At 36.0% G+C, this 22376-nt stretch overlaps 1 protein-coding gene across 4 annotated transcripts in view; it reads right to left on the reverse strand.

The window, feature by feature from the left end:
* The window catches only part of LOC150082171 (uncharacterized), a 324507-nt gene that overhangs the window by 21944 nt on the left and 280187 nt on the right, over positions 1 to 22376 (reverse strand). For all 4 annotated transcript variants that reach the window (XM_090380026.1, XM_090380025.1, XM_090380027.1 and 1 more), the window contains one exon: positions 7256 to 7530. In XM_090380026.1, coding sequence (XP_090236152.1) covers positions 7256 to 7530 — 275 coding nt within the window. The remainder of the gene's footprint in view (positions 1 to 7255; positions 7531 to 22376) is intronic.

Genomic DNA, 22376 nt, shown 5'->3' on the forward strand with positions numbered 1-22376 from the left:
GTGGCATCCTTGCACTATTTGGCAGATACTATTACTATTACTAAATGTAAGATGGTACCCCACTCCAAGTGGATTATAATCCGAAGCTGCAAATTTGTGTTTAGGAATTGGTGAACACGTTAAGAATTAGCAGTTGATATATTTGTTACCCTTTTTTTTATGATCTGGCTGGATGAGCACATTTCAAGAGCAAGAGGAGAAATGCCATCAAGACTGTTCAGAATACTTCTAACATCCTATTGTCGGAAGGCCACAGGAGCCTTTGAGTGAAATGTGTTGCATATGACAGGATGCAGTTTACTAAGACTGTTACAAGAGCTAGAAGAAAGAAGAATGCGATATATGTATATTTTTTGTTGTGGCAAAATATTAGTTCAACTCTGCCTTATTATGCTGTGCAGGTACAGAGCTCTGTAAAAGGCCAGGCATGTGAGTAGTGCTATGTTTGTGTAAATTGTGCATGTCATGTTGTTAGTTAGTTAGTTAGTTATTTGGTTTTTAGGAGCATTAGCAACTAAGGCCATATTGCTCCGGATATGCGGTGGTCATTCCCTGACCTTTCCGCATCATCCATATTTGGTGGTGACGGGCTCGAACCCCGGTCTAATCAAGAAGCGTGTGCTACGCACTGCTGCTCCTTCCCACCTGGCTACGGAGGCGCATGTCATGTTGTAGTGTTGTGCTAGCCACATGGCAAAATCCCAGGGATGAAAAAGCCTAGCGGTCCCAAAAAGCACGAAACCCTACACCCGCAAGAGAGAAGGAAAATCATGGAGGCCCAAGCCAAAAAACAAAAACAAAAAAAAAAAAAAAAAAATAGAATGATGCTAGTCGGTCAGATTTGTCTTTAGCCAAAGATGCAATAGCACCATCAGATTTTAACATAGGTGGAAGTATTGATGCACAGAAGTTGCAGCCAATCTGGCAAGGGACTAGAATGCTAAAGTGCCATTTGTAAAAGAAGCAAGTTTTCCATTCTCAACCTATTCAAAACGAGTCTCTTGACTGATCAATAACTATTCTGAAATTAAATAAATAAATCTTTATTGTGAAGTACAGAATTACATCACAGTGACGAGCGCCAGGAGTTCACATGTAGGAGCTTGAGGAAAACAGAATACAGCATACAAATACAAAAACAGAAAACCTAGGTGGCTCAGTAGCAAGTTTGAAGATCCAGCATGGCAGTTCAGTTTCAGGGGGGCTGCAGTGGTAACAGATTTGAACCCAGGGATGGGAAAGGAGCATCATGATTCCGTTTTAGTAGATCAGGAGCAATGAAAGCCTTAATAAAATTGTATGTCCTTCTTGTTATTTATTAAGCTGTCAAAGTCAGCATATTCACAGTTCAGGGCAGCAAGCATCTGCTTGGGAAGGAATCTGTCTGTAAGTGCAAGCCTATCGTGGAGAGCCACAATAGCAGGTGACGATCTTAAGCTTGGCTGTGGGATCCTCCAAGAGCAGCTGTTCCAAATATTAGGAGGTGATATCTGGCCTGTGAGGAGTTTGGCTGTGAAGAGTGACCTCTTTTCCATGATCAGAGACTTCACCCTTGGGATTTCCAGTGCTTGTGCCATCTTAGTAGTTGTGGTTGTTATTTGTTGTTATTTGGTTTTTAGGAGCATTAGCAACTAAGGCCATATTGCTCCGGGAATATGCGGTGGTCATTCCCTGACCTTTCAGCATCCTCCGTATTTGGTGGTGCGGTAGTTGTGGTGGCAGAAAGCAGACCTATCTTGGTATTGGCCCATTTCAGTAGTCAGTATTCAGCAGTATAAACTTGCTTAAGGTTTGTGGGTGTGGCCAAGGCCCATATTTCTGCACCATAGAAAATGGTGGGATAGATGGTGGAGACGATGAATCTTTTGACAATGAGGAGATGTCAAACGTGCAGCAGCTGCTGCTGCTTTGAGAACAACCTAAGAAAAGAAAATTTGGTATTGATTTGGTCAATCTGGCTAATCATCATCATCAGCCATTTTCAATCCACTGCAGGATGAAGGCCTCTCCAGCAACTTTCCAGTTCCTTCTGTTTTAAGCACTGGCCATCCATTTACTACTCAAAAACTCATGTATTTCATCTATCCATCTCCGCCTTTGTCTTCCAGGTTTTCTTCTAGCTCCTCTTGGGTACCATTCTGTTATTTTCTTAGTCCATCTGTCATCATGTCTTCGAGCTATGTGTCCTGCCCAAGACCATTTTAGTTCTTTAGTTTTGATAAGAATGTCCTTTACTTGAGTTTGCTGCCTAATCCATGTGTTTCTCTTCTTATCTAACAGTCTGATTCCCAATATAATTCGTTCCATTCTTCGCTGTGTAGTTCTTAGCTTCTCTTCCATTCTTTTGGTGAGTGCCCAAGTTTCACTTCCATAAGTCATGGTGGGGAGTATACATTGATTCATTATTTTACGTTTCAGACAAACTGGGATATTGCTCTTCAGTATATGACTATATTTCCTGAATGCTATCCATCCAAAATTTATTCTTCTCTTGACTTCCAGCCATTTATCATTATTACAGCTAATAACTTGTCCCAGATAAGTATATGACTCCACCTTTTCAATTACTGCTCCTTCAATCATTATTTCCCTTTCCGTGGCATACTTGTTCATCATTACTTTTGTTTTAGCCATATTCATCTTTAGTCCAAAATCCTTACTAACTGTGCATAACTGATTAAGATTTTCCTCTAATTCTTTGGGATCGTGGCTTATGACCACAATGTCATCTGCAAATCGTAAATGGTTTAGGTACTCTCCGTTCACATTGACTCCTTTCTGCGACCAGTCTAATCTTCTGAAAGCTTCCTCAAGGGCAGCAGTAAACAGCTTCGGAGATATTGTGTCTCCTTGTCGAACTCCTTTCTCGATTTTAAATTTCCTACTGTCTTTGTCTAGTCTAATAAAGGAGGTAGCACTCTCATATATTTTCTTCAAAATCATAATATATGGAGTATCTATGCCTTGTCTTTCCAGTGCCCGAAACATTGCCTTATGCTGTAGGGAGTCAAATGCCTTTTCATAATCCACAAATGCCAGGCATAATGGTGTTTTATATTCATTTGCTTTCTCCATTAGCTGTGATATTACGTGAAGGTGATCCATAGTTGAGAATCCTGTCCTAAAGCCAGCTTGCTCTTTCGGTTGATTCTCATCAAGTATTCTTTCTAATCTGTTAGTAATGACCCTTGTGAACAACTTGTAGATATGGGATAACAAGCTAATTGGTCTATAATTTCCGATTTCTGATTTATCTCCTTTCTTATGCAGCAAAACTATGATTGCATTATTCCACTGCTTAGGCATCACACCTTTTCTAATGCACTTTGTGAAGAGCCTTGCCAGTTTTTGTGTTATGTCTCTTCCTCCCAATTTTAACAACTCTACAGTAACTTCGTCTTCCCCCGGGGCTTTCCGATTCTTTCATCTGGCTAATAAAGGACATATTTTTGGTCAAATAGATTTTTTTTTTTTTTTTTTTTTGATTTGGTAGTTTTTGGCGCATCGGCTTCTGTGGCCATATTGCACCTCCCAAGGTTTTTGCAGTACTTTGATCCAAGCCCGAGGCGGGAATCGAACCCGCGACCTTTGGGTTGCCGGGCAGGTACTTTACCCACTCGGCTAGCCCGGTCGGCTGGTCAAATAGAATGCCAAGGTGTGTGTGTGTGTGTGTGTGTGTGTGTGTGTGTGTGTGTATTGGTACCCCTCCTAGTGAAACATTAAGTAGTGTTGGCATAGATTTTAAAGAAAATATAACCCGAGCAGACTTCTGTGGGTTGATTTCAAGGTTGAAGCTTGCAAGGTACAATTCAAGATCCTTAAGTTATGAAGTGATCCTGTTGCTCAGCTGAGCTGAGCAGGGTTGTAACCAGGGTTAACTTGCACCAGCAGTTTGAGGTCATCAGCATAGCATAAGGGCCTATTCATGGAAGGAGTGATAGGTATAATAGCAGTGAACAGAACACCAGATAGGACACCCCCCTGTGGTACTCCAGCAGTAATGTCATAGGATAGGGTGTGTTATTCCCGATGGAGAATAAGTGTTGCCTGTGACAGAGCATAGATTCGAGAAAGCATAGCATATCACCTTGAATGTGAAATTTTTCTTTAAGTAGAAGGAGCAAGGCAGGGATTGACACAGCATCAAAGGCTGCATTTATGTTGAGATATGTAGCTGCAAGCTCAGGTCTTCGTTTGAATGATGAGAGGATGTGTTCAGTGGTAGCTGCCAAGTTAGTAATTGATGATCTTCCTGAGATACCATAGTGGATTTCAGGTGGTTTCGTTTGGAAGATTTGGTGAGTAATTGTGGGTAGAAAGGCCTTTTTCAGAGTTTTTAACAGACTGGAGGCAACGGAGATGGGTCTAAACTGGCTGACAAATCACTGTGTGGAAAATCAGTTTTTTGAGACTGGGTACACTCTGTACTTATTCCATTGGGGTGGGAAATAATGGTCAGTGAGGCATCTGTTGTAGATCGATATAAGGGGGTCTATGATGAATGTGCTCAAACGTTTGATCATAAACTGCAGAATTCCATCCTCCCCAGCAGTGATTGTTGTGGGAAGGTAATTGATGGCATGTATGAGCTGCTGCTTTGTGATCTGGATAGTTGCTTGGACATCTGAAGGATGTTTGCAGTCATGCTGGAGAGCTGTAGACAGGACTACTGTTGCTGTATTTGAGCAACTGGCGATGTGTTTGAGCCATTCTTGAAGGTAAAGCATTTCACTGGATTCAACCACATGGAGCAGCACAGAATGTCTTTCCTTTTCTCAGAGTGCAGTCTAAGTTTTCTTGGAATGCTGCAGCTTTTATTCAAAAGTGACCCTGGCATGAGAAAAGGCAATTCTGTCTTGACTGTCATTCAAAAGCTTCCATTTCTTTTGAAGCAATTGTTTTTCTTTGAAGCTGTTGTTGTTGTTGTTGTTGTTGTTGTTTGGTTTTTAGGAGCATTAGCAACTAAGGCCATATTGCTCTGGGATATGCGGTGGTCATTTCTTGACCTTTCCACATTCTCCGTATTTGGTAGTGATGGGCTCGAACCCCGCTCTAATCAAGAAGCGTGTGCTACGCACTGCTGCTCCTTCCCACCTGGCTACAGAGGCGCCTGAAGCTGTTGTTGAGGTCGGGAGTCCAACATGATCTAGAGCACTGTTACTCATTTGGTGGCAGCATAGTTAGTGACGGATTTGATCTAAAGGGTCACTGCAAGGCTGAGGTCACAGTCAATGAAGACATCCCAGGGAATGCCGGATGCTACTTCCCCACAGAGCTGATGATTAAGGTTATGAACTTTAGTGTAGCAGAAAATGAAGCTAGAGATTTGGATACAACTCAACTGCAATATGCTAAATTCTTATCTTGAACAGCTTTAGCACATTTATTGTAAAACCTAGGTTTAGATAAGGGACAAGATTTTAAGGTGGAATGTGAAAAAAAAAAAGGATTTCATCCATCCCTAAAAGAATAATTTCACTGACACAATTGAGCAAACACTGAGATCAGAAGATTTAAAACAATAATCCAACCAAGGAAAAGAATGACATAAATCAAGCAGCTCACCTGATTTATATTTCTATAACGTGAAGCAACAAGAGGCTAAGAATGCCCTAGAGAAAGAGGCTCCATTGGAGAATAGCCCATGAAGTTGTGATCTGAAGTGACTAGAGAACCACTAACATTGACTGTGTACTTTGAACATGCTGTGTGAGGTTGTTAATAATTACAAAAGCTTCAGTATCTTGACTGGCTAGGTCTGTCTAACTGGAAAAATTGAAGCTCTCTGGAGTTGTAAACATTAAAATCACCGAGAAAAATTCTCACTGTTTGGAAAATTAAAATTGTAAGAATTCAAGTTAAAAAGAAAGGAAGGAAGTCAAAGAGTTCTGAGTGATTAGGGGAGAAGATAGAGGCAACAAGTTAATTTGGCAGAATGAGGCAGAGAGATTTCATGCAGGAAAAAAATCAAAAAAATAAAATATTCCAAATTAGGAGGTCTGACAAAGGAGTATTAGAGCAAATACAAGCACAAGTACCACTTTTGGAATGATAGAGTGAATAATTCGGGCAACTGAGATGAGTGAAGGTTGGGGTAATCAATAATTGGGATTCTGTCAGGAAAAGCGGGGCTTGGAAAATTTAGTTGGAAATGGACATTACTCAGATCGGAACTGAGATTAATTACCTATATTTGTGAAAGGAATGAGGAAGTTTTAGGAGGTTATTTTTTGTAGATGAATTTGTTCTATTTGGCTATTCATAATGTATTCGGTAGATAACGTAATGGTGGAGGGGAGAACATATTGTATGAATTAATGAAATTTTTGGATGTGGTGTACATACACACAGCAAGCATACACCTAGCTCCATGACATAACAAGGCCTTAACAGAGCCCCCCCCCACACACACACACTACTCGGACTTCCTTCAGTCAATAGTGGCAAAGGCAGTGAGATTATAAATTAGCTGATTTCGATGTCTCCTGGACAGTTACCAATAGGTTCAGTCTAGCAGCCAGCCTGAAAACACCATTTTAGAGCCATACCTTCAAACTATAAGGAATATTGGATCTTGCCATGATGATGATATCATGACCCCAAAAGACATCACTCATACCACATAATGGAAGAGATGGGCACTGCCAGTGCTTTGCTCAGAGGACTAAACAAGAGTTTCACCACTTTAATCCTTCAATAAGCAAAGTGCTGGTGTTGCAATGGATGATGGAGAGTCATCTACTACTTAGTACTTCCTGGTGACACAGAAGAGAGGCATTGCTCTGTGTGATGTGAATGCCACACCTTGACCCCTGCTAACATCAGTTCACACCTTGCACATGGAGGGTAGGTATACCCAGGGTTGCTAACAGTCCCACCATTGTGAAGGTGCATGCAGGGGATTTGGTTGTTTTAAAACAATTAAGCTCATCAAAATTTGGTCCCCCTAACTTACACATGGGACCTGAATATCAGTTCCATCTGCATTTTAGACTTCTGGGTAACAAGCCCTAGCCTGTCACACATGGAAAAATGTCTACAAGATTCAGGGACCAGTGGCCTCTGTTCATCATGTTGCTTTTATTAAAACTAATGTTATAATTATTGAAGACATAACTTTTATAATTATAATATATCAAGAGTGGAATAAGTTACTGCAAGTTCTTTTAAAATACATTGTTAACTTAATGAATACATGATAACTTGCTAATGGTATATATAACATGTAAAGTAATAAAATATTAAGAAATATTACTGTTCTTCGGACTTTGTTTGTTCTGGTTGTTCAACTGTTTCTTCACGATTTCTCTGTTCGTTAGTAGAAGGTAAATTAGGAGACACTGCTGTAAATGGGGAGCTGCGAATTAACCCAACAGGTCCAACAGGCAATGAAGAACGACGACCCCTGGTATGATTAGGGATAGCAGGAGGGAAAGAGCCCACAGAATTTACACTGTTGTTTGCAGAAGTTGCTGCATTAGACTGGTTTGTCAAAAGACATATAGCACTAAGAAGTCTTGTCCTTGGTTCCTAAAAGAAAAAGTTATTCATTATCTTTTTCTGCAGATGATATATTTGTGAGAAGATTAAAAATTAATTTTATTATACCATTATATTAATAAAATTTATCACGATGTTGTTGGAAGCATAGGTAAAATATTTTTATTGTACACAGTGCAGTATTACATATCAAACAATCTACCACAGTTTCATATTTTTTTTACATTATATATGATTTTTAATGATAAAAATAGAAAACCTTATTATGCAATATAACTCACCCCAAAGTTAGCGTTAGCATTAGCAGAGGCATATGATGCAAGAAACCAAGCTTATATAGCATCAGCCAAAAAAAAAACCCCTTCCAGTTTCACCCATCCATTCACTCCAAAAGTTTGTCTAGTTCAGCCTTGAATTTATTTAAGCTGTCAACTTCCAGAACGACAGATGGAAGCTTGTTCCAGCAATTAACCACTCGTTGGCTAAAGGTAAATTTCCGCACATCTATTCTACAACTATTTGAATTTATGCCCCCTCAGGTGCAGAATCTGAGCAAGAGAAAGAATCCCATCAGAATTGAGCTTGCTCAAGCCATTCAAGGCCTTATACACCTCAATCAAATCACCTCGCAGGTACCTAGTCTACAGATGCTGAAATTTGCAGAACTTAAGCTCTTGGTAAGACTACCCTTTTGTTCCCCTGACCAATCTTGTTGCCCTTCTCCGTACTTGCTAGGGACCTCCACTAATAACATTAGTCCACAAAGAGCAGTGTCCATTGATTACCACTCTCTGTCTTCTCCCACACAGCCATCCTTTTATCCATTGTAGCAACTTGCCCTTAATGTCATACTGCTCCAATTTGTACAGTAGTCTTCCATGTGCAACAGCATCAAAAGATTTCCAAAATCCAAGTACAGTCAGTCCTCGTATAGCAAGATAGTTGTTTTCCCTAGAAACCCTTGTGCAATGCAAAATCGTGCAATATAAACAACAGGCCCTATGGGAAAAATAGGGTTAGGTGCCGACCATCCAAGATTGAACACACATTTGTAACCAAAACATTACCGAGCACAATAAATAATCGTAATAAAATACATAAGTATTTTATTACGACTATTACGTAATAAAATATTGCTAATGCTTTTGCTTCTACCGTAAGAAAACTTTTTTGTTTGATTTTCTATCCAAACAGATGACAGCCATTCCATCTCTTCCAATTCTTTGTGTCTTAATCTAATGGATTTTAATTACACTTTGAGCTGTTCCTGCTATGAAAGTTTTTATTTTCTCTGCATTCTTTATAATTCTTGGCGTTGCCTCATTTAGGCCTGTAGCACGTGCAATATCACATGGTCTTTCATTTCGCTCAAAGTGTTTCACAATTTCATATTTTTTTCTCTATCGAGAGAGGTGGACTGGCCATAAGCCTTACCAGAGAAACCGCGGTGGGTCAGAGACCGGGGTGATTTTGGCCAAAAACGCTAATATGAAGCCACTACAAATTTTCACAGGTACGAATTTTTGATCCAGTCCGCCTCTGTTTATCGATATTGCTTTTCTTTTTCTCTCTGAATCTGTAGTGTCTTCACCAGGACGCTTCATTTTCACACCTTTTAAGTATTTTACTCATTTTTAGGGAATAAAGCACAATTACAAAATGAGGAGGCACGCTTGATACACATAAACAAAGCTGCACGCATGTAGCAACTGAATAAACAACACAAATACATTTTCAGAATCTTCTCTTCATTCCTATCGTGTTGCGTTCAATTGGGGTTATTTCATGTCCAACTGCCATTTCTTGTAAACACAAAGACGAATCGTGAAAAAGCGAATTCGGTTTGTGTTATATATGATATCGTCCCCCTATTTATAAATCATGTATGATCGAATTCGCGTAGTGTAAACACGTGTTATACGAGGACTGACTGCATATGATATCAAAATTATTTTTTGCACCCAGTTCCTTTGAGACCACATAGTATCCAATCAAATCGGTCAGACAAGACTTCCCCTTAACAAACCAATGCTACATCTGAACTATAACTGCAGTCTTGACTAGATGATCCTACAGTGCTTCTTTAACCAGTGACCACATTATTTTCCTCAGAACAGAAGTTAAACTAACAGGTCTGTAATTACTTGTGTCACCTTTTGATCCCCCTTTATGAATTGGTAATACATTTGCATATCTCCAGTCCATGGGGATCCCCCCCCCCCCCCCCGAGTCCATGGATGCCCTCATAATCATGACTAAGGGCCTGCATACTTCCTTTGCTGCCTCCTTTAATATAATTGGATAGATCCCATTCACCCCATGTGCCTTCCTTATGTTCAACTTCAGCAATTTCTCCTCCATTTTGCTCTCAGTTATTACAAATCATTTAATTCCCTGTTAGAGTTTGATAAGCTTCTGGCCTCCACTTCCCTACAGAATTCCACATATATGAATGTAGATACAAAATACTCATTCAGTTTGTCAACTACCTGAGCAGAATCCTCAACAATCACACCATCAATATCAAGTGGACCAATCTGATTCATCCCCTTCCTTCTAGCACTTACATAAGTAAAGAAGTCTTTATTGTTTTTCTTTGCATCCTTTGCCAAAGATATCTCGTAATTTGCCTTTGTTTGCCAAAAGTCCTTTGTGACTTGATTACAGACTATCTTATATCTACCATAGGCATCTGTGTCTCCTGATAATTTATATGCGTCCCATGCATTTTTCTTCTCTGCCATGAGTCCAGTGGTGAGCTATAGTGGGCTCGCAAGAGCCCATTGTTATTTTTTTTTGAAAATTTGCGAGCCCATTGTTGAGACGATCATTTATTTTACAAATGAAATCCTGAATGCAATTATTGAGTATCTAGAGCCGAAACTACGGTGGGGCGAGTGGGCCCCCATTCCCAGCATTTTAATGGCACAATCGATCGGTTATGTATTTTAAAATTGCTTCATTTTTGATTTAATTACAGTCAGACCTCTGTTTAACGAACTTTTTTATAGCGAATTTTTTTAATTCCCCCTTGGTAATTACATTTAAAATAGTTTCCGGTGAACAAAGAAAATTTCCATGTAACGAACGGGTTAGGAGAGACAACTTTGTATGCATTGTTCTTACCTCTGGCCTTTAGGCAATTAGAAAGCACGAGTTAAGGGTGAAAGGGATTACCATTTCACAATGTTAGTGGTGTCCATAAAACCTCTGCAGTCACACACTGAGAAGTCGTGCTAGTCAATATGCTTTCCATAGCCAGTCAGAGGATTAAGAAGCTTCTCGACATAGATTATGGCCTCTGGTCAACCTGTGTTGTGGTTCCCCTTTACTCCTACAAGAAGTCATGTGTTTTTCGGAGAAGTGAGTGAACCTTGCCTTCCAGTAAATGTCTCCTGTCTATGTTTACATGGTCACAGTAGCAGAATATTCGTGTGATTCCGACATTTTGCACTGTATTTAAAGAATTAGTGAGAGTAGCAACATGGGGGGGGGGGGGGAATTGAGGCAACTAAGATATTATATAAACTTTACGAAGAGGAAATGTTGGCAGATTTTGAAACTTTGTCAAGGCTTTAACTGTGCAGAAAATGTTCTAAAATATAATGGCATACAGGCAATCTTCTTCTTTGTCCTCGCTTTCTTCCCACGTTCATATGGGGTCAGCATACAGGCAATAATAAAAAATAATAAAAAAAAAAAACTATCACCAATCTCCAAAAAACCAGCGCGAATTAAAGACGATTGCTAAAGAACTTGATGCGGAAACTATAAAGATCAGTCGTGCGTTCGGGCCATGGGCAGCTTGTAGCTTACTGACGGAAATTGAGGGTTGGAGGAATTATCCCGCTTTGTGCAATGCAAACATTTTGAATCAGAAAGTTAATTAAATATTCTGGATTATTAAACTGTCTTTTCAATCTGGAATTTCTTAACAATTTAGCACTAATGATCGACATACTGCAGGAGCGCTCTTACCTTAACTAGGAAGCTTTACAAAGTCGCAGCATCATTATAGTAAAAGCAGATAAATTAATTATTCTAACTATCAATGCTATTGCTAATTTCAAAAATTCTGAAGGCAATTATGAAGCTAAAATTGAGAGCATGTTGAAGTTGAAAGAATTTGAAGGATCGAAAGTAAGAACACATTTAAAAAATTACCTCGTGACAAGTTATTAAGAATAAGTTATTAATGCAACAGAGTAATTTTAAATTAAATAAAGAAAATAATGATACTATTGACGATGAGGAATTGAAAGAAATTTTAAACATATGCTACCTGGAATCATGGAATACGAAAGAACTTTCGTCTCCATGGCAAGATGGTGAAAAACGAATGTAGAAATTTAAGTTTTCTGATAAAATATGAAATAAAAATTAATGATTTTAGAGATTTTGTCGAAGACAGTTTATCTTTAAAATCGAGTGAAATTCCCTCTTCAATTATAAAAGCCAGAAATATCTTTGAAACCACTGCAATTAGTAGTGCTTTCAGCATAATGAATAATATTGTATAAATGAATGAATAATGTTGACCATACATCTAAATGGAAAACCATTGCTTCAATTTGATCAGGATTGTTAAGTCAAATCATTCCTCTGTAATCATCACTCAGCTTGAGCAAAGCAGAAGATCGACAACAAATATTAATAAAGAAGTAAATTGTACATGGCAATTTTTAGAATAAATTTTTCTTGAATATTTGTGTAATAATTTTTTTTATTAGATAGTATGAATCAGAGCTGTAATACTCAATATGTTCTACGTTGATAATAATATTAGTAAATTAATAAGAGGAGTTTACCTCAATATAGTACGTGGAACACTTCCGTATGATACCCTCCAGAAATTAAAACGGAAAAAACGAAAAAATCGGCAACTTACCGGTCCATTAAAGTAAAATATAAATAAAGTAAAATATAAATAATTAAATAATCAATTTAACACAATTCAAAATCAATTCAAAACAATTAAAATTCAAATTAACGCAATTAAAAGAATAACGAAAATATTCAAAACGATCTTCCTTCCTTGAAGGAAGATCGTTTTGAATATTTTCGTTATTCTTTTAATTAACGAAATAACGAAATAACGAATAACGGAATAACGAAAATATTCAAAACGATCTTCCTTCCTTGAAGGAAGATCGTTTTGAATATTTTCGTTATTCTTTTAATTGCGTTAATTTGAATTTTAATTGTTTTGAATTGACTTTGAATTGTGTTAAATTGATTATTTAATTATTTATATTTTACTTTAATGGACCGGTAAGTTGCCGATTTTTTCGTTTTTTCCGTTTTAATTTCTGGAGGGTATCATACGGAAGTGTTCCACGTACTATATTGAGGTAAACTCCTCTTATTAATTTACTAATAATTTTTTTTATGTAATCTGTGATTTAACCCTAGGGGCTCACATCTGGTGAGTATGGGCATGGCACACCAAGGGTCCTGAACTGGATATCATCATTCTTCTCTTTCTTGGTGATTCCTTCTACTTTTTCTACTACTCTTCTACTCTCTCTCAGGGTAACTCAGGAATTTTTTTTTTTTTTTTTTTTTTTGGCTGGTGCAGCATAAGCCTCAGGCTTCCTTGCACCATATAGCTAATAATAATAATAATAATAATAATAATAATAATTGTGTACCTTTTCTAGAAGAGTTTGTTTTTTATTTAATATTTGTTTTTATATTGTATAATGTTTTCTGATAGTTTTTGTGATATGGGAAATATTTTGTGTTATTTTTTATTCACAATATTAAAATTTTATCATGAAAAAAATATGTATCCATTATATTTCCCTAGTAAAAACAGAGAGACGAATAAAAAAGTGGCACATGTACCGAGCACGTGCGGTAGATGGTTTTATGTGAATCCTTCGCGTTTCTTTTAGGTATTTTGATTTGGACATTGATTACGAAATAATAGAGCTTTTGTATTGTAAATATTTTATTGAACATTCGCAAATTTTTATAATTTCTGGAAGACAAGAAGATACAATGGTTTTATGATAACTAAAGTAACTGATGTGTACCTGCGATTGCAATGTATCTAATGTCTAGAAAATAGCGTCGATTGAAGTACCGACCTTGTAGTTGAAACGACACACGCAGCTGTTCGGGGCACCTAACAATGGAATGTTACGAAAATGCGAGACAAAAAAATAAATTGTTGACAAATATTTGTATTGTTGCAGTCATACTTACTTCAGGAAGTATGATTGTGACGTTATACTATTAAAAAAAATCAAAACAGTTAGAACTCGAGATAAGATACTATCGTATCCAGGTATCATTGTAAAGAGGGGAGGGTGGCATGATGACCAGACTGACTCGAGATATCATACCGGTCACGAAAAATGCGTCACGCGTTCTAATAACACTACTAGTGAATGCTTGGCACAGACTAGTCGTGTGAACGTGGGAAGTGCCTCTGGCGGAAGCCTGCCGCGGATGATGTCACAGAGGTGACATCATCCGCGGCAGGAATCCCCAAGGATGTTTCACATCAAAAAGTTGGCAAAACTGCGAGCCCATTGTTAAAATATTCATAGCTTACCACTGCATGAGTCTCATTAGTTCATCAGATGCCCATTTAGGCCTAAACCTTGAACAGTATTTCTTAGTTAGTATGAAAAGTCTAGTAGAATTTAGAATTCACTGTTGGTAACATCATCAGTTGGTTCCACCGTATAGAATTTAAATACTGTCTCAGACCACCATAGTCACCTTTACGAAAGCAAAAACCCTTCCCTTTACCCCTTATGGTAGTTACATCTTTGAGAAAATCCCACAGCAGCACACTGTGATCACTGCCACCTAGTGGTTACTTTATCTGCAGATTCTTAATGCATGAATAATCACTGCTGATAATTCATGCATTAAGAATCTGCTGTAGAAAACATTATCCAATAAATCCACAAAAAAAAAAAAAAAAAAACGTTTTCAAACTATTAAGTGAAACACAAAAATTTGTTATCCATGGAATGCCATCAGTATATAGTATTCATAATATTTAGTTTAAAATTAATTCCAATATATAATTTATATTCTAGTCTGAATGATAGTACAAATTTTCATCCTGGTTGCTCCATGAAGAGTAGTGCGTTATTTTATAACTACTTTTTCTCTCCTACCACTTAACCATCCTTTTATTCATAGCAGTAACTTGCTCCTAATGCACATTGCCCCAATTTATAACAACAGTGGTATATGTGGTAGACTGTCAAAGGCTTTACTGAAATCTAAAATATATGATTTCAAAATTATTCTCTGTGGCAATTTCATTGTAGCTAATTAGATTAGTTCGGCATGATTTAATATTAACAAACCCAGGCTATGATTGCTTTATGTCTCCACTCCTATCAAGATGATCTTGCATTACTTCTTTAATTACTCATTCCATTATTTTGGCTGGCACAGGGGTCAAACTTACAGGTTTGTAGTAGTTACCTACTTTCACCTTTTGAACAATCCTTGTGAACAGGGGATACATTTACACATCTTCAATTTGCAGGTATTTCTCCTGAATCTAAGGATGCTCTCATTATTATGGTTAAAAGTTTACTTCTGCAGCTTTTTTTAATATAACTGGATAAAGTCCATCAACCCAAGGTGATTTGTTTACTTTTACCTGCAGCAATTTCTCTTCCACTCTAACTTTCTGTTATTATAAAATCATTTAACTCCCAATCAGCATTATAAAGATTTCTGAAAACCCCTATCTCTATAAACTTCATGTGTTGATACAGATACCAAAATATTTATTTAGTTTATCAGAAATCTGTACAGAATCAACAGTTATACCATTCATATCTAGTAGACCAATGTAATTCATACCTTTCCTTCTAATGTTAACATATGCAAAGAATTCCTCACTGCTTTTCTTTGCGCTCTTAGTCAAAGACTTCTCACAATGAGCCCTAACCTTACTCCCAGAGTAGCTTGATTATAGACTAGTTTTGTACTTATTGTAAGACAGACTCTATATCTCCTGACAATTTATAATCATCCCATGCTTTTTCTTCTTTGCTACTAAGCTTAATCAGTTCATCTGACATCCATTTTGGTCTTCTTCAAGATTTTGAACAGTATCACTCAGTTAGTAAAAAAATGGTTGGTTGCCTCTATGATTACCTCTCTGAACACTTCCCTTTGGCATTTATATTTTTTTAACAAGATCAGCTGCTCCCAGTGAAAAGAGTTTAAAGAAAGTCTGAGTCCATTATAATCACCTTTGCAAAAACAAAATAATTTTTTTTTTGAATAAATCCCACATCAATACACTATGATAACTGCCAACTAAAAGTCCCTTTGCTTGAAGATTCCTAATACATAAAGAATCACTGCTGATAACCATTATGATGAATATTACTTTTTCTTATTTCTCTAACATGTTTGTGTAGAAAGCAGTCATCCAGCAAAAACGTTTTGCTAGTGAAGAAGTTGCCAACCCATGAGTTCTAACTGATACCTGAAAAGTTAAAATCTCCCATTACAAAATATTCTAATTTGCTAGCCTACTCTATTTGTCTGTACTCATCACAGCCATTCTTATAAGTGACTATTAATCTTATTTTTGTTTTCCCAGTGTTTATGTCACACCAGAATGACTAGATATTACACTGGCAACCTGTATGTATTGGTTGTACTGTTTTAGAGTGAACATACTTCTCAACTAAAGGCATCACTTTTTCTCCCTTCCCATCATATCCATTCTTTCTGTACACATTATAATTGCCATATTCAAATTCTGCATCCCAATATCAGAGTGATACTAAATTTCTGTTATACCCATAATGCATGCCAGGATTTTATGACTTAATCAAACACGTATTTCCAAGTCATCGAATTTATTTACTGTACTCCTAGTGTTAGCGTATAAGCAAGTAAATGTGTGCTTGTGTGTTTCTAGTCTGTTACACAGCCTATATAATAACCAGTCCCATGTGGACCCTTAGTCCTGTAATGCTCCCTGTCTAGCTTTCCAGGCTACTGCACATCAAAATAGAAGGAATAAAAGAATCAATTTCACTTCTGCTTATGGCTGTCATTAAATCTTTAGTTTATGTGTCCCCTCCTCCAATATCACTACTCAATAAACAAATTTTTCATCAAACTGAAATATAATTTTGTGCAAAAAAAAAAAAAAAAAATTTGCATATTTGAAAAAAATAGTGCAAACTTTATTAAAAACCAAAAGAAAACTAAACTTACCAGAAAACCGGAATATACAACCAATCACTGAAAATTTTCAAACTAAACTTGAAGAGATTGCAGGTATGATATCTTTGATATCATCAATTATTGGTATCTCAATGAACAAGAAATTTTAGGAAGTTCAAAAAGAGAATTTTTTTGTCTATGGTCCAGGACAGCTACATAAGGTAAGATAAGTTTACAAAACAGAGGGTAGAAGAATATTACTGTTTTATGGTATTACATGGATTCAAACAAGTAATACAAATAAAACTGCATATGCACTTTACTACGGTTATAGAAGCAGAAACAGATTCTCTTTTAAAGAAAACAGAGAATAAGATTCTTTCACTTAAAAGCCCCTAACATTAAGGATGCTATTTACATGACTGAAAGAGAATGGGAAGAAATTTCAAATTCAACCCTCATGAAATCTAGGTGAAAATTTTGGCCTGGAAAAAATTCATGCAAAGTCCAGACAGCATCCTGATATGAGTGCAAGTAGGATAGTCAGATCTAAGAAATGGAGGTTGCAATGTGAAAATGTAAAGTTTTAATAGGACCAACAACAAAATGCAGAGCTTAACAAGCAATTTCTAAAACACATTATTGTATTCTTAATTAACTGTAAGAAAACAGAATAACAAATGAATACAAACTTATGCTAATGTTCACCTTGCTATATGATAAAATCATACATATTTTACTACTTTACAAGTTGGTTTTTGGTTAATATAACAAACCTCATCAGAAAATTTATGCACAAAAAGAAGGAAGAGTAAAGTGATCATTGTAAATCTTTCCCCAACTATGGTGCATAACCAGCTAATGCTCTACATGGCATTTACTTCATTTTTGAGGAAAATAGCTTTCTAGTGACCCCTACACTATACAGAGTGTGCTAGAACATAATTTACAAACTTCACAGCATTCTAGGGTTCATTCTGAGTAAAATATGTTATAACATGGGACCAATTTCTAACTGTTATTGAGGTATGCAATGTTAAATGGAAGAGAGTTTACCTGGCAGGCCATGCATAAATTAGTTAGTCAGTTTCATGAGTGTTCAGTCTGTGCTTGCAACTTCTGGTGTACAGTTGTATTACATATGTAGTGGTTATCAATTCCAGCATATTTTTAAATGAAGAATATGTGGATATGGCATTTACTTATGGCTTTTGTAATGGTAATGCTGGGAATGCTGTTGCCAAATATTTTATTTTATCCAGCTATTTCATCCATGTTGCACAATTCCAGATCAATATACATTTCAAAATATGTACAGAATATTATATCATTTTCATGTTTAACTATAGAGAACAGGCAATTTCCACTGAAGCTTTGAACATAGTGATCAGAAGTCTGTGATTAAGTATTCAGAGAATTTCCTTAGGACTTGGGGTTTCATGATGGTCTATACGTATACCACCTCCAGCAGGTACATCTTTTACCAGAGGATTATGAAAATTGTGTACAGTTCTCTAAGTGGTTCAAAAACCCATCAGCAAATGTTGGACGGCATTCTATTCATAGATGAAGCTTTGTTTATGCATGATGGCATCAACAATACAAGAAATTCTCATACACTGGGCTTGCAGAAATCCACATAAGGTGGTTGAAAGTAATTTTCAAATGAGATTTCATATAAATGTGTAGTATGTAGTGCTAGGGAAGTACCTTATTGGATCATGTTCATCAGATATTTAAGATTTGCTTACTATAGAAGTTTGTTTAGCAGTTTTATTAGATGTGCTTCCTGCAAAGAGAGCCTGGATGTGGATACAACATGACAGATCACTTCCTTACTATGGGAGAGATTGTAGCCGTGAAGGGAGTTGTATACAGCAATGTGCTTTCTGTATATAATAAAGAATAAGGTACTTGAATGAGAATTTTAGATAATTATGAATAGAACAAAGAGTACTTGTAACATAGCCAGGTCAGTCACCTGACCTAGATCCACTTGATATTTTCATATGGGGCTGAATGACGTCCAGAATGTAATGACCTGGTAAATCCAAAACTAGGTAGGAGCTAATAAAATACACATGAGAGGCCTTTGCAAACTTGAAATGTGACATGGCTGAAAGCTGTTGGCAGGAATCAATGGAACGATATCTGGTAGTGTGCACTAATTCACAAGGTGGTTGATGGCAATTTTGAATATTTAGTTTATAGCATGCAGTAGTGTTCAGTTTCAATATCAATAAAATGAAGTTTAATTCTAAATCAATGCTGCATTTATTCATTACAATATCTTAGTAATGGCAAGAAATCATTAAATGCTGATATGACAATTTTTCGCTCAGAATAAGCCCCTAAAAGTTTGAGTATTATGTCAGGAAACAGCACATTTATTTTAGAAACTGCACATTGAGCTCTGAATTTTGATGTTGGCCCTATCAATATTATGACCTTTCTTGGAGACTTCCCTTCCTTGTAAGACTTCATGTTTTAGCTAGTTTGCCTCTTTTTGAAAACAATGTTAGGCAATGGTTGAAAGTTCACAGCTTTCCAGACAATGAAACAATAGATAATATGGAATTCATATAGGTATTGACACTACAGAAACAAGAAATGAAAAGCCTGGTAATACATATAATTCGGGTACACATCTAAGGTGACTCAAACAAACAGCACTAGATCTGTTTCTCTATTACACAAAGTGATATTCTTTTATTGACATTCAGTTATTCAACAACTGCAGAGATTACAGTGTATAAAATATGTCATCAGTAAAGTAGAAAAAAATTACTTTTTCAACATGACTGATTTATACTGATTAATAAATTAAGCTATAGCTTACTCAGGTAAGAGAGACCCCTGAACCTCTGCATGCATGACAAAACCAACCGATCCCATTATATGAAACAAGGAAGTGAGGATTCAATTCATTAATTCTTTTAGCCAGTGAGTTGTTAAGTACAAGGATCATGAAATTCTTTTGCTATTCATGAGCAAGACTATGTACTCACTGATGGAGAACTAGAAGAGTTTCTCTGTCCCCACCTCCAAATCCAGATTCTTAGTACAGGCTATATAATGCATTCCCTGAACAGCAAGTAACTTTTACAGCTTTCACAGTAGACTGTACTATTTGTAAACAACACTTATGCAAAATCTTTCAACCAATTATATGAAGTTGGAAGACTGTCTTGACCTTCATGTATTTTTGCAGCCAATGGGATTTAAATGACCTTATTGCTCACATAAAAAAGCAATGAGTTGTACTGGTATTGTACTACTTTTCAATAGCAACTGCAAAAGGTTAATCTAGCATTTATTTAAAAGAATAAACCTGATACCTGATGATGGATCAGTAAGTCCCAAAACAAGCTATCATATACCTCATCTTTTAAATAAACAACAGATTAACCTTTTGGCAATGCCATTTGTTTGAACGTAGCACAGTATTGCTAAAGCAACTCATTATGAAGGCAAACATAATAAGAGCATTTGCTGCTGTGGTGATAAGACTACTGCATTAAGTAAACAGTTTAACTCCTGCTGGTCACAAAAATAAATGAATGGACAAGATAGGTCTTTAACTATTATCAACATAAAATAATAACTGTGAAAATAAACAAAAAAACCCAGCAAATATATATTTTTTTCTCTTTGATACAAAATTGATTTCTATATTTTTGCAAGGCTGAACACTTATGCATAAATTTGTGTATACACTATAATAGCGCATATGACAGGAAGCTTCACTCTAGTGGTATTACGAGAGTGAATACGTCTAATAGGAGGTGCCTCCTATTAGACAAATGGAATATTCTTGGAGTGTTGCCAGCAAGGGCTATCTTAGGAGGATAGACTATGGATTATTATTATATTTTGCAATTAGAACTGTACAGATATCTGTAATTGATATCTTATTGTTTACTAGTCCTAATTAATAGTCAATGATTTCTCCAAGCATTTTTTATTTACTGTTTCCAAGACAAAAGTGTAACTCAAAAAGTGACACTTTTCTTTTGAATAACCACCTCAACTACTGGTCTTATTTTATGCTGGTTAATTAGGATTCAAGTGCACTTAATGAAAAAGAATATATATATATTTGAAGATATCAATAGTCTCATTGTCTCTATAACATTCTGTTCTTTAAGATCATTATATTAACGTTTGCACTCACCTTATTTTCCCATAACTTGAGATACAGTTTTCCATAAACGCTAGCATGTAAATGGTACAAATATTTTGTCATCAGCATATTAACTTTGTGTTAACCAAAATTGCTATGCAATTATTATTAAGAGGATATTACATACAAGTACATTTGAAATAAATATTTTAAAAGAAAAGCGTATCTGGCAAACACAAATAAAAACATTGAGGAACCAAAAAAATAGAGACATCTACTGAAGTGCAATGAACTTTTTTTAAGTGTCTGGATATACTATGATGTGCAACAATCATTTTCTGATGCATGCAAATAAATAGCTATATCTAAGAGTGATGTAGAGCAAAAAAATTATAAATATTCTGTCATTAGTTTCACATTTCTTTGTGGTTAATTTTATGCTTTATTTCTATAGTGGAGGAAAAAGAAGAGTTTACTTTGTATTTTTTTTTCTTTTCCTTTGTTTTTTTAATAACAGAAATGGCTAAAAATTATACAAAGTATTTATAAAATAAATTATTAAAATTTACTTTTAACATGTAACCAAAGTAACTCATTTCAATTGTCTACTAACAGCTAGTAGAGCAACAATGATGGTTGCAGTGGTGGTGGAACTATAAAGAATAAATTAATTTGAATTAAATAATTTTTATAAATAACAAAAATATTTTTATTTTGATAAAGTATTATAAAAGACATTACCTATAAGTTAATCATAAAAATTAATGATTATATACCATTGTGTTGTACATGATCTTTTATCAATAATTAAAATATTCAGTAATTTCCAAATTTTTCATTTTCTGGGCTCTCTTTTTAATAAATAATAAATACATGTTTTATTTATACTTGTGGCTGGCCACATATTATCACAAAACAGAGAACACAATAATATTACCATTATTGCATGTATCAATTTCACCAGCATTCATTCACAACTGACAATATTAACAAAAGGTGAACCTGTATCCAAAGATAACAAAATCCTAGCAGTATACGTTCTTTGCTATTCTGCCATTTCTTTCCTCTAAAATAACTATTTTTGGTCACAGCACACTCACATTAATACCCTGGCTATGTCAGGTATTAAATAAGTCAGCACATTAAAACTATGTGTATTTATTACAGGCCTGATAGATAAGGTAAATGGGGCACATACACTAGAAGAGTGGCTGAAGAGGTAGTATTGATCTTCGAAAGCAATGAGTTATATTATCAGATTAAATGTGGCATTGCGCCAGAATTTCTTAATGGATGTAACTTTTAGCCATTGAGGCTTCTTCTACAGAATTGAAAGCAAATGATCCAAGTTTTGCTTGTCATGTCAATGTCACATAGATGCTATAAGATAGAGGCCACATTTCAGAAAAGAGATGGCATGTGCAAATTAGCTGAGAAAGAAGAAATTCTATCAGACATTACACAATGATAAGGAGTCAGATCTATCTGCACACCATAGAATTTTGATGAATAACCGGTAGTATAAACCACAAAAGCCACTTGTTGCAGCAACTTCTAGTCTTCGCTCAAGTTTCATAATGAATGC

Source organism: Mastigoproctus giganteus, chromosome 8 (assembly GCF_048544385.1).
Source record: "Mastigoproctus giganteus isolate SK-2022 chromosome 8, ASM4854438v1, whole genome shotgun sequence".
In the NCBI taxonomy this organism is placed as follows: domain Eukaryota; kingdom Metazoa; phylum Arthropoda; class Arachnida; order Uropygi; family Thelyphonidae; genus Mastigoproctus; species Mastigoproctus giganteus.